General features: G+C 45.2%; 1 protein-coding gene across 2 annotated transcripts in view; it reads right to left on the minus strand.

Annotated features, from left to right (window-relative positions):
- MCPH1 (microcephalin 1) overlaps positions 1-13,151 on the minus strand; it is a 240,709-nt gene that overhangs the window by 70,099 nt on the left and 157,459 nt on the right. Inside the window, exon 13 of one of the 2 annotated variants that reach the window (XM_030937575.1) lies at positions 5,399-6,588. The exons of the other annotated variant lie outside the window; for it this stretch is intronic. Coding sequence (XP_030793435.1) covers positions 6,520-6,588 — 69 coding nt within the window. The 3' untranslated portion in view covers positions 5,399-6,519. Of the gene's footprint in view, positions 1-5,398; positions 6,589-13,151 lie in introns of those variants that run through there. 2 annotated transcript variants of the gene reach the window in all.

Consider the following 13,151-nt stretch of genomic DNA (forward strand, 5'->3'; position numbering starts at 1 on the left):
AATTATGAAGAGTTGCATGCTGCTAATTATATCTTGTAAGTTTTACTCATTTTTTTTCTTTTTCTTTTTTTTGAGACAGCGTCTCGCTCTGTCCCCCAGGCTGGAGTGCAGTGGCCGGATCTCAGCTCACTGCAAGCTCCACCTCCCGGGTTCACGCCATTCTCCTGCCTCAGCCTCCCAGAGTAGCTGGGACTACAGGCGCCCGCTACCTCGCCCGGCTAGTTTTTGTATTTTTTTAGTAGAGACGGGGTTTCACCGTGTTAGCCAGGATGGTCTCGATCTCCTGACCTCGTGATCCGCCCGTCTCGGCCTCCCAAAGTGCTGGGATTACAGGCTTGAGCCACCGCGCCCGGCCAGTTTTACTCATTTTTTAGTCACTTGCAACATTGTACAGATACCATGCAGGACCTTTTGACTGACCAGCCCGGGTCTTCTTTATCACCATCTCTTCTAGAGCCATAATCCACAGAACAGGATAATATGCCATGATCTGCAGAACCTGCACCTGTGACACCATGGCCAAGGGTCCCTGATAATGGAGCTGCTTTGCTGCTTAACTTTGTCTAGAAAAACCCAGATTGCTAAGCTTTATGCAATTTATACAGCTGTTCTTCTTCATCTGTTTCATATACTGTTTAATATTAGTTAATATTGTGTGATGAGGCTGGCATTGAGATTAATCATGAAAATAGGTCTTGCTGCTGCTGCCAACCCAGGTGGCTCTCTTGAGCTCAGACCCATATATGCAAAAGGAAAACTCTACCTGGAAGTCTCATAGCCAATTTAAACTGAACCTGTGCAAGCTGCATGCATTGCCTCTCCCCTCCCGAGCCTCTGAGAATCCTATCTGTGCAGCTGCCAGGCCAGAAATTACAGAACCAGTAATTCTTGACTCTTCCCTCTTACTGCTTTATCCAATCATTTTATTTGTCCTGTTTGTCATTTATTGCCATTTTTGAATCTGTAGCTTGATATCTTTCATCACTTTGGGAAAATCTTCAGTGATTATCTCCTTGGATATTGCCTGCCCTTTTCTCTCTCCCTTCCTCCGGAATTTGGATGGACTTTGTCAGACACTCTTCCTCCATCCTGCAGGTCTTCTTCACTTTCCCTCTTGGTCCTTATCTCATCTCTCCGTCCTACACCTGGGATGACGCCTTTTCACTTATCTTTCCGCTTCAGGTGTGTCTAATCTTGTTAAACATGACTTTAAATGATAAATTCCAATCATCGTATTTTTCATGTCTGTAAGTTTTCATTTTAAATCTGCAATATTATTTTCTTTAGTTTTCTGTCCCCGTTAGGTGTTTTCAAAATTTTACTTTACATCTTTAAACATGGTAAGTGTTATGGGTAGAATTACATCTCTGACAGAAAGATGTAAGTCCTAATCCCCAGCAACTCAGCATGTGGGCTTATTTGGAAGTAGCGTCACTGCAGGTTTAACTAGTTGAGAGGAGGTCCTCCTGGAGTGCGGTAGGCTCTTAATCCAATATGACTACGTCTTTATAAAAAGACAGCCATGTAGACAGGGAGAATGCCAGGAGACAATGAGGCCAGCAACACCAGAAACTAGGATGGGGCAGGGAAGGACCCCTACAGGTTTCAGAGGGAACATGGTCCTGCTGACACCTCAATTATAGACTTCTAGCCTCCAGAGCTGTAAGAATAAATTCCCATTGTTTTAGGCACCCAGTCTGTGGTACGTTGTTACCACAGCCTTAGCAAACCAATACAGCAGGGACAGATGTTTTTGCTGGTCTGTTTTTACTATTTTTTCTTTCTGCTGCTTTTTGCAAATAGTACTATGTTTTCTTGTGTGTTTATTTTTGTCTGTGAGTTGCCCATTATTCTTGGGAAACTGTAAGAATCTTTTGAGACCCATGATGAAGGTGCATTCTCCCAGAAAGGATTTTCATTTGCTTCTTCCACAAACCTAGGGGATTAAGATGAGCAGCCTGGGACCACCTTAGAACAATTCACTGTGTTTTTTTCCGACCACCTTATGTTTACTGTAAAACCAAAAAGGGTGAGCGTGTAGTTACATTCTCAGGGATGGGCTCCTCTCTTCTGGTTCTGTTTAACATCCAGGCATGTTTTCTTGTTTGCTCTGGAGAGTGGGGTGGGCAGGTTGACTTCTGCTTCCCTGACACTGGGGTAGAGCCTTCCTGGAAGTTTAACATCCAGGCATGTTTTCTTGTTTGCTCTGGAGAGTGGGGTGGGCAGGTTGACTTCTGCTTCCCTGACACTGGGGTAGAGCCTTCCTGGAAGGAGGTCTCTCATCAGATGCTCCCATTTCTTTGGGTCCTGGCCTTTGTCTTCTGTCTGAACCACTCAGGCCTTGAAGCAGGCTTACATTGGCCAGGTTTGGCAAGTGACTTGATGGCAAAGCTCTTTAACAGTTCACGTGATTCCTGCCTTCCCATAAGTTTGGGCAGAATATGTGCTTATTATCTTGTCATTTTATAGATGCTTTAAAAACTATTGCTAAGTTATTTTATTTTAGTGTTTTTAAGTGTAAGAGTCAATCCCAATACCAAACCAATCCCATTCCTGGACTCCCTGTATTCCATCCATCTAGAAGGCCTATTGACCACCCCTCTTTATTTTTTTCAATTTTTTTTATTTTTTTTATTTTTTTGAGACGGAGTCTCGCTCTGTCGCCCAGGCTGGAGTGCAGTGGCCGGATCTCAGCTCACTGCAAGCTCCGCCTCCTGGGTTTACGCCATTCTCTCGCCTCAGCCTCCCGAGTAGCTGGGACTACAGGCGCCCGCCATCTCGCCCGGCTAATTTTTTTTGTATTTTTTTAGTAGAGACGGGGTTTCACCGTGTTAGCCAGGATGGTCTCGATCTCCTGACCTCGTGATCTGCCCGTCTCGGCCTCCCAAAGTGCTGGGATTACAGGCTTGAGCCACCGCACCCGGCCTACCACCCCTCTTTAACATCATGAGTTCAATGTTAATATTCTAGCACAGGCCACGATAATATCTAACCTGAATTACCATAGCAGCTTCTGCTCTGGTCTCTCTGCCTTACTCACACCTCCTCTCACCCCTTCTGCACACAGCTCTCCAGGGTCCTTTCCCAGTCACATCAGGCCACTCCCCTGCCCCAAATGCTTTATGTCCAGGATACAAACCCAATTCCTAAGCAGACTCGGCAGCAGCTAGTTCCAGACAGCATCTTCAGACTCACCCATCTCCTCACTCTTGGCTCAATTATTGTTACTTTCTTTTAAGTTCCATGGTCCTGTCTTTTATTTATTTATTTATTTATTTATTTATTTATTTTTTAAGTGCACAGGCAATTTTCTCAGCCTGGAATGTAATTTCCCTCAGTTTTGGTCTTTATTCAGGGAGGGAGAAAGGGCAGAGTATGTTCTTCTTAAATAAGTAACAATGTGGATCTAAATAAACAGTGAAACTATTCCTGCTGTTCACGTAGCCCTCACGTGGTTTGGGAGGCTTCCCATGTGGGAGCTCCCTCCTGTACTATCCAGGGCCTTATGCAGCAATGCTTGTGCATCAAGATGGGACATCTGTTCACCTTGTTAGACTGTAAGCTTGGGGTGAGCAGGATTGGGTCTCTAAATTGGCTCCTCATGAAGCCAGACAGTACAAACCTCTTTTTCTGCTGTTGCAATAGTAGTAACCTTATCACCTGAGCATATAGAGACAGCTCCTAGGTCTGTGTATGCTAAATCAATGCCTAAAAGTATTTTTTCACCGTGTGTGTGCACATCTATCCTTAACGTCTGTATATGGTGTGATATGCTTTCGCATTAAAATTAAAATGAAAGCATTGTAGGTTGTATTTTAGTTGCAGTTGATGTAGGTCCTAAATTACCTATTATTTCCATTTAACAACTGTAATAATAATCATGGATAGATTTGCCTGTCACTTGATAGGAGATCAGCAGAGGGAGCTAGTGAGTATTACAAGTGGATTTGATACTTGCATCTTAAATAGGTACCATTTTTAAATTTTTATTGTAGTCAAGCAAGACTTTTTGATCTATAAATAAAAAAGGTGATTTAAACGTGCATCAGGATTTGGGAGGAATGTACATATTATTTTTTTCTGTAAATATTTTACTAGAATAGTTTTCAGGCTTTCAAAATACGTTATTGATTTTTTTTTTTCCTTGAGGGAAACCGATGTCAAGAACTTAATACTGAAATTTTACTTAAAATTCTCTTCAGTCTTTGTCCAGTTTACTTTTCTCTTTTGTATCAGTCTGTCTTTGACTTTTAGACCCCTTACTTGAAATGGAACATTTTAGGGAAGTATGCTTTATTATTAATGGGGTACCAAACAAACTGCTTGAAATAGCATTTCTAAGAGAAAAAGTGGAGGAATACATTCTGGATTATTAGGAAAGACTTGAATCATCATCAGACAACTAAGATTCATGAGGGGACAAGAGTGACAAGGAGTATTTTTATACACTAAAAGCAAACATCCCTTCCTTTTATGTGTAACTATTTATTATAATTCTAATATAATTCTTCAAAAACTCCTTTTTGTACTTGTAAGTCTATAATCAAGCCTAATTTCCCACAGGAAGATTTTTTCATATAAAGTCTGCCAGATGGACAGGGATACCAAAAGGAGGTCATGGGCTTTTTTTTTTTATTTCTTTGACATAAGCAATTTTATTTATGTTAACCTATAACCAAGAGAGATAATATATCTTAATGTAAATAGCACACATGACACTTTTATTTCTTTTTTAAAAAGGTTTCTCAATAATTAAGATAAAAAATTTTATAAATTTAGATTAAACAAGAATTAATCTAGTTGGCATTAAGCCACTTTCAAATGAAAATTCACTCTAAGAAATTTAGATCTTTATTAGTATGGTTATGACAAAGAAACTGGACATATTTTTTAGAAGCAACGGACTTTGAGATCTCTACAACATTTATGAAATGAATTTGGGAACATTTAATGTGAATTATAACAAATAAGCCTACCTCAAAGCCACTCGTGAAATATGGTGTTTGTCAAAGGAAAGACTTTATTTGACTTAACACAGGTCATGTTAGTAAACACTGACATCAATCCATTGAAAAAAAATGTTTAGCATTTCTTTCTACAGCGAGAAAACAGGACACAGAATTACTGGCAAAAATACTATCAGGCAAATGTACTCATCTATTGTTTTAGAATTGTATCCACTCCCTTTTAATGTTGTGACTTGTATCTTGACCTTCTGGCATTTTTTGGATGGGAAGATAAAATATTCCATAATAATACTAGAGAATGAAAATATTTAAAAATCAAACAGCATAACAGTCATGTAAACTATTTCTAAAAACGCAAGGAATTTTTTTCTTTAAAAAAAAAAAATAGTTACTTGGATATTTCCCAAGCTACTAGTAAATAAAAAGCTCTTCCCTTCAAAGTCCTTAAGGTTCCATATGATATACAATGCAGCTTTAAAATATGAAATTCTTTAGCAGATGTTATGCTGGTTTGCGGTAGTACAAACTGGGAAAGATTCGGGAATCTCTTAAGTTTCTTTAAAAAACAACAACAACAACAACAACAATCCATCTGCTCTAAATGTCATTCACACACAATTTCACAATGAACACAGATAAGTTAGAATGAATGAGTACTTGGAACGTCCATAAACCACCTAAAGAAGAATGCCAAGCACCTGAGAAGTCACATGAACAATGAAGATTTTTCTCCTGTTGACTCTGATCCTTCCCACTAACAGGGTTTCTGTGGTTCTGTGTCAAACAGAAGTTACACAGCTGCAAGGAGAAAGATAATTGTCAGAGATAAGGCCTCGGCTGTGGAGGCCTGGGTCCTTTAACTCCTGTGCTTACTCTATCTACCCGCAAATGAAAACACAACTATAATGCGGGGGAAATGGCTGTTTCCCAGGAAAGGAAATGGCCTGAAAACACATCTGGCAAAGAGCTTTCTGTCCGTTTTGGCAGTCAGATACTTATTTTTAACAAAATATACATTTGCTCACCTTGTACAAAGGTGAATTCTGCGGAGTCAATGCCCAATTCTAAGCGGATGACACTTAACTTGTATTCTAAATATATTGGGCCAGCTATTTTATGTCAAATGCTATATTTATATTTAATTGCAACTAGAACAGGAAATGGTGCTAAACTGCATCTCCGAACTGTTTCTATTCTAAAACATACATCATATTCTTCCAGCGATCCACATCGGATGAAATTAAACGGGACAAAGCAGAAAAGTTATTTAAGCCCAAACAATGAAAAGGTATATAGAATGTACATATACAGCTTAGCTGATCCATTTGGACAGTATGTTGGATTTCCAAGGATTCTGTCCTAAGCTAGTAAGTAACAATTTGATTTCAGGTCTGCATTAATGATGTGGTTTCTGCACTTGTAGTAGGATGGTCCTGGCTCAGATGCCCGAGGTCCACATGGGATGTCCGGTGAGCTTCCATACAAGACTCAGCAGCTCCAGCTCAAGAGGACTGAAGGCCGCTAAGAGTCTTTGGCAGTGAAATGGATTCTGTCACTCGGGATGTGTGTGTGTGCTGCACAGAGGTGACGGCCAGTACTGCATCGTGATTCTTGACGATCTCTAAAGGAGGTTGTATTTGCCATGTTAAAGAGGGGCAAAATTATTGCTTCAAATTCTCCTTAAATTCATAACCATTAACGTAAAAGACAGACACATACAGGCACTTGGCTAAGGGAATTCTTGTCTCTCTCTTTACTGAGACTTGATTTCCTTATCTGGTATAGGGACAAAAGCTACCTTACATGTTTATACGTGTGTGTTTATACTTTTCTTCCTTTTCTTCTGTCTTTACAGTAACTTGAAGGGGCTTTCCTTTGGTACTTTTTCGAAATCCCGTGGCTGGAATTATCCTTCCTAGCATTCCAAAGTCCGGATTGAACACTAGTAACATGATGAGCCACTCTGGGGGAATGGTAACGGTTGATGCAGCAACATTTTTGCAAAATGGCTCTAGACTGCATTTGTGGGTCTTCAAATCTGGTTCAACGTATATCAAAATGGAGTCGAAACAGATCTTCCAGGAGGCATATAAAGGAATCACTATATAGGGAGCCTGCTTTCAGAAAGCAGATTTTTTTTTTTTTGGCAGGGGGGCAGGTGTTGTGCCAGTTGTGACTTTAGTTCTTATTAATTATTGCATACAATTTGTGGGGGGAAGTAATAAAAATAACTTTAACAACAGTTTTATGTGCAGCAAACCTTCTAATGGTTTTCCCTGTATACCGAACATTAAGTTGTGTATATAAACATGTTGACTGATTTAGATGGCCAAGATGTCTCCAAAGTCCCTCCCAGCTTAGTGTGCCAGGCGCCCAAGAGTCCCGAGTGTGCCCCTCTGTCTGCAAATGGCTAAAATCAAAACATAGTGTCCCAGCTTCATTTTTTAAACTATTTCAGCCCTGGAAGTTCCTCATACATCAACAAGGCACTTTCCAAAAATTAAGGCCAGGCTGCCCAAATAAGCCTGCAGCAGTCACTGCCTCCCAGGCCTGCAGGCAGTGGTGGTGGGAGGAAAGCAGCCTGTAGCCGGCCAGGCCGTGCTGAGGATGGGAGACAGTCTCAGGAGGGGTTGCCCAGGCCTGATGGAAAACGATGTCCGAACAAACTGCCCTATAAACGCAGGGCAGCAATGTACCTTTAAGTATGTCTGAGCCCTTTCCATGTGTTTTTCAGCTCAGCAGGGCTTTTTCAAATTGCATGCTGGCCAGTGCATTGCTGGAACTGTACAGGTTGGAAAAGCAAAACGACCCCGGGCCTGGGTCAGGCTGGTGGCCCCATTTCCATCCCTTGATTTGGATAAATGCTGAGTATTAAACTGGCCTGCTGGACAACAGCAGGGGCCACGGGGGCCCACTTGCAAATTCTGTTTGGCCACCCATAGCTTGGGGGCTGCCCCACTTTGTGCTGACTTAGCATCCGTTTTTGGTTTCTGGTTGCTTATGAGAGCTGTATGGATCACTCTGGGGGAACCTGGGATGGTTTGGCTGTCATGAGTCCTATTCCACATTCAGCCAGTGATGGGGCCACGCACCACCCACTTCCACGGTCCTCAGGAGGCCCTTCGGCTTTTCTTTTTCTTGTTTGTGCCTTAGAGCCTCCAACTGGGCAAACTGAGCCAAAAGGGCTGGCCACGAGGTTCTTTGTAACATTGGCCTCTTTCTGGGAGTAGGTAGCTGTGGTTTTTCTGGTGTCGTCAACCAGGGTAATAAGAACTTGAGACAGTTCCACAGAGAACACATGGGAACCTCTGAAATGTCAGTTGATGACACACAATATGGGGGAGAAAACAAACAGGATTAAGGAAATAAATCGCACTATGCACAGCTGTTCAGCAGAACTATTACGGAAAAAAATTGGGTGGGTAGGCAGGTGGCTTTTGGGAACCTGTGACAATGTTTCTCACCTGACAGTCTCACCTGCCTCTTGCCTGAAGTACAGCAGGGAGGGACACCCAAGATTTTCTCTGGAGTTCTGAGACCCCCCCAGTCAAGCCTCATTTAGAGTGAAGAGGTCCCAGATGGGTGGCCTCAGACCCCCAGGCTGCATGGCGGTGTTACTGGACACCCACAGCTCCAGGCTCTACACCTAATGCCTTCAGGGGCCTCCCATTGGCTCCCTCAGGCTTCCTGGTCAGTGGCCTGATGGACCCTGTCTCCACTTCCCTAGGGGCCACAGCTCTGAGCTCCCCAGGCCACTTCCTGGCCCCTCTCCCTACCTGGCATCCCTGATTCACTTCAATGTCGCACTTTCTCTGGGCACCTATTCTATCCCTTTAGTAAGCCCCTGTAAGCAGTCACACAGAAGGCTGAGGAGGCAGCAGCTCTCCCCTGTTCACACGGTGGTCACCACACCGTGTGCGCTATCCATGGCCTTGCCGACCACACACGGTCACCACGCCGTGTGCACTACCCATGGCCTGGCTGATCATACATGGTCACCACGCCGTGTGCACTATCCATGGCCTGGCTGATCATACATGGTCACCACGCCGTGTGCACTACCCATGGCCTGGCTGATCATACATGGTCACCACGCCGTGTGCACTACCCATGGCCTGGCTGATCATACATGGTCACCACGCCGTGTGCACTATCCATGGCCTGGCTGATCATACATGGTCACCACGCCGTGTGCACTATCCATGGCCTGGCTGATCATACATGGTCACCACGCCGTGTGCACTACCCATGGCCTGGCTGATCATACATGGTCACCACGCCGTGTGCACTATCCATGGCCTGGCTGATCATACATGGTCACCACGCCGTGTGCACTATCCATGGCCTGGCTGATCATACACGGTCACCACGCCGTGTGCACTATCCATGGCCTGGCTGATCATACATGGTCACCACGCCGTGTGCACTACCCATGGCCTGGCTGATCATACATGGTCACCACGCCGTGTGCACTACCCATGGCCTGGCCGATCATACCAGGTCACTACGCCGTGTGCACTATCCATGGCCTGGCTGATCATACATGGTCACCACGCCGTGTGCACTACCCATGGCCTGGCTGATCATACATGGTCACCACGCCGTGTGCACTACCCATGGCCTGGCTGATCATACACGGTCACCACGCCGTGTGCACTATCCATGGCCTGGCTGATCATACATGGTCACCACGCCGTGTGCACTACCCATGGCCTGGCTGATCATACATGGTCACCACGCCGTGTGCACTACCCATGGCCTGGCCGATCATACCAGGTCACTACGCCGTGTGCACTACCCGTGGCCTGGCCGATCACACATGGTCACCGTACTGTGTGCACTATCCATGGTCTTGTTGATCACACATGGTCACTGCACCGTGTGCACTATCTGTGGCCTTGCTGATCACATATGGTCACCACACTGTGTGCACTATCCATGGCCTTGCCAATCATACACGGTCACCACGCCGTGTACAGTCAACAACCATGCCAACCACACATGGTCACCACACTGTGTGCACTGTCGACAGCCATGACAACCACACATGGTCACCACACTGTGTGCACTGTCGACAGCCATGACAACCACACATGGTCACCACACTGTGTGCACTGTCGACAGCCATGACAACCACACATGGTCACCACACTGTGTGCACTGTCGACAGCCATGCCAACCACACATGGTCACCACACTGTGTGCACTGTCGACAGCCATGACAACCACACATGGTCACCACACTGTGTGCACTGTCGACAGCCATGCCAACCACACATGGTCACCACACTGTGTGCACTGTCGACAGCCATGACAACCACACATGGTCACCACACTGTGTGCACTGTCGACAGCCATGCCAACCACACATGGTCACCACACTGTGTGCACTGTCGACAGCCATGCCAACCACACATGGTCACCACACTGTGTGCACTGTCGACAGCCATGACAACCACACATGGTCACCACACTGTGTGCACTGTCGACAGCCATGACAACCACACATGGTCACCACACTGTGTGCACTGTCGACAGCCATGCCAACCACACATGGTCACCACGCCGTGTACAGTCAACAACCATGCCAACCACACATGGTCACCACACTGTGTGCACTGTCGACAGCCATGACAACCACACATGGTCACCACACTGTGTGCACTGTCGACAGCCATGACAACCACACATGGTCACCACACTGTGTGCACTGTCGACAGCCATGACAACCACACATGGTCACCACACTGTGTGCACTGTCGACAGCCATGACAACCACACATGGTCACCATGCTGCGTTCACTATCCATGGCCTTGCTGATCACACATGGTCACGATACCCTGTGAATAATCCATGGCCTTGCTGATCACACATGGTCACCGCACTGCGTGGACTATCCATGGCCTTGCTGATCACACGTGGTCACCACACCATGTGCCCTGTTGATGGCCATGCCAACCACACGTGGTCGCCACACTGCGTGCACTATCCATGGCCTTTCCAACCACACACGGTCACCACACTGTGTGCATTGTCGACAGCCATGCCAACCACACGTGGTCATCACGCTGAATGCACTATCCATGGTCTTGCTGATCACACATGGTCACTGTACTGCGTGCACTCTCCAGCTGATCACACACGGTCGCTGCACAGCATACAGTGTCAATGGCCTTGCTCACCACACATAGTTATTGCACTGTGTAGACCGTGGATGGCCTTGCTGACCACACATGGTTATTGCACTGTGTAGACCGTGGATGGCCTTGCTGACCACACATGGTTATTGCACTGTGTAGACCGTGGATGGCCTTGCTCACCACACATGGTTATTGCACTGTGTAGACCGTGGATGGCCTTGCTCACCACACATGGTTATTGCACTGTGTAGACCGTGGATGGCCTTGCTCACCACACATGGTTATTGCACTGTGTAGACCATGGATGGCCTTGCTGACCACACACATGGTTATTGCACTATGTAGATCGTGGATGGCCTTGGTGACCACACACGGTGGTGGCTGCACTGTGTGTACTGCTGACAGCCCTGCCAACCACACACGGTCACCACACCGCGTGCACTGTGGATGGCCTTGCCCAGCACCTCCTACCCCCACAGACCACCTAGGCTCTCGGAGGCCAGCAATCTCCAGTCCAGGCCTGGTTTCTAACAGCCTATGAGCTAAGAATGTTTTTTAAACTTTTAAATGATTGGAGAAAATACAGAGAATATTTCATGATGTGAAAATTACAAGAAATTCAAATTTCAGTATCACGAATAAAGCTTTACTGGAGCCCAGCACGCTCACTCAGTTAGGCTGTCCCATAGCTGCTTTGCACCACATCAGCTTTGGGTGGTGGCGATGGTGGCCATGTAGCCTGCAAAGCCAAAAATTATTACCATCTGACACTTTACAGAGTTTGCCAACTCCAGGTCTAATAGAGCTTCCCCTGACTCTCTAGTTCAGATAATTTCCATTTAGTAATCTACAAAGAGCTGTTCCTCCCATGTTCGGAACTTGAGGGGATTTGAAAAGGATGGAGTCCATGCCAGCTGCGCACAGCACGTTATCTGTCCAGAAGCATCACTGTCTTCCTGTGTGCTCTGACCGCTCTCTCTTATCACATCCAATTTGTACATGGGTCTCTCCCTCTCCATACACTATTAGCTTCTTTAGGTCTGATACCCAGTTGCCTTCATCTCTATCCCCAGTGCATAGCATGGTGTCTGACACAAGGCTGGCAGCCAAAAAGTACTGTGGTGTGCCCACTTTCTATTTGTTCCTGTTAAACTACCCTATTTGCCTGGAAGACAACTGAATGACTTTTAAAACCACATATGCCGGCCAAGTGCAGTGGCTCACACCTGTGATCCCAGCACTTTGGGAGGCCAAAGCAAGAGGATCACTGGATGCCAGGAGTTCAAGACCAGCCTGGGCAACGATAGTGAGACCCTGTCTCTACAAAAAATAATCTTACAAAAAACGTAAAACCACATATGTGATATTAATACCTTATATATACTTTTTCAAGCAGGAAATAAAAAAATCGCACCCTATGGCACTGCCTCACATTCAGAGAATAGCACAGTTACACTATTTGATGGTGGAAGAACTGATTCCCATCTAATGGAGCATGCCTGTAAAGAAAAGGAACTAATATTTGTAAACACACAATTATATCTTAATCCTAAAAACCCTACAGAGAAAAAATGATCTCCATTTTATGAATAGGGAGACTGAGGCTTCGAGAATTGAAGCATTTGCCGGAGGTCACATAGAAGCAGGGTTCTAACACAGGTGTCATCTTTAAGACCTACATGCTTTATTCGACGGAGCACTGTCCGGATGGGTACAGCGTCTTTCACGGGTCCCCTTAGTGGAAACCATGTCCAGAACCTTGGTGGAATCATACTACCTCTTCTACTGATGGAATCCTTCCAGAGCGGGTCTTCCAGCTTTTCTGTGCGACAGAACCCTTTGGTTGTCTGGTGAAGCCTATAAACACCTTCTCAAAAGAAGACACATGCTACTTTATTCAAATGTGCAGGAGCAAGATCTAGGGGTGGTTTAATAAAAATGTAGTTCAGAGTATTGTGACAGCAAATAAAAATAGCTAATTTCTGAGGATAAGAAAGTCACAGATACTCACACTGCTGTTCGTTAACTATTCACAGATAAAGG

Source organism: Rhinopithecus roxellana, chromosome 9, assembly GCF_007565055.1.
Source record: "Rhinopithecus roxellana isolate Shanxi Qingling chromosome 9, ASM756505v1, whole genome shotgun sequence".
Taxonomy (NCBI): domain Eukaryota; kingdom Metazoa; phylum Chordata; class Mammalia; order Primates; family Cercopithecidae; genus Rhinopithecus; species Rhinopithecus roxellana.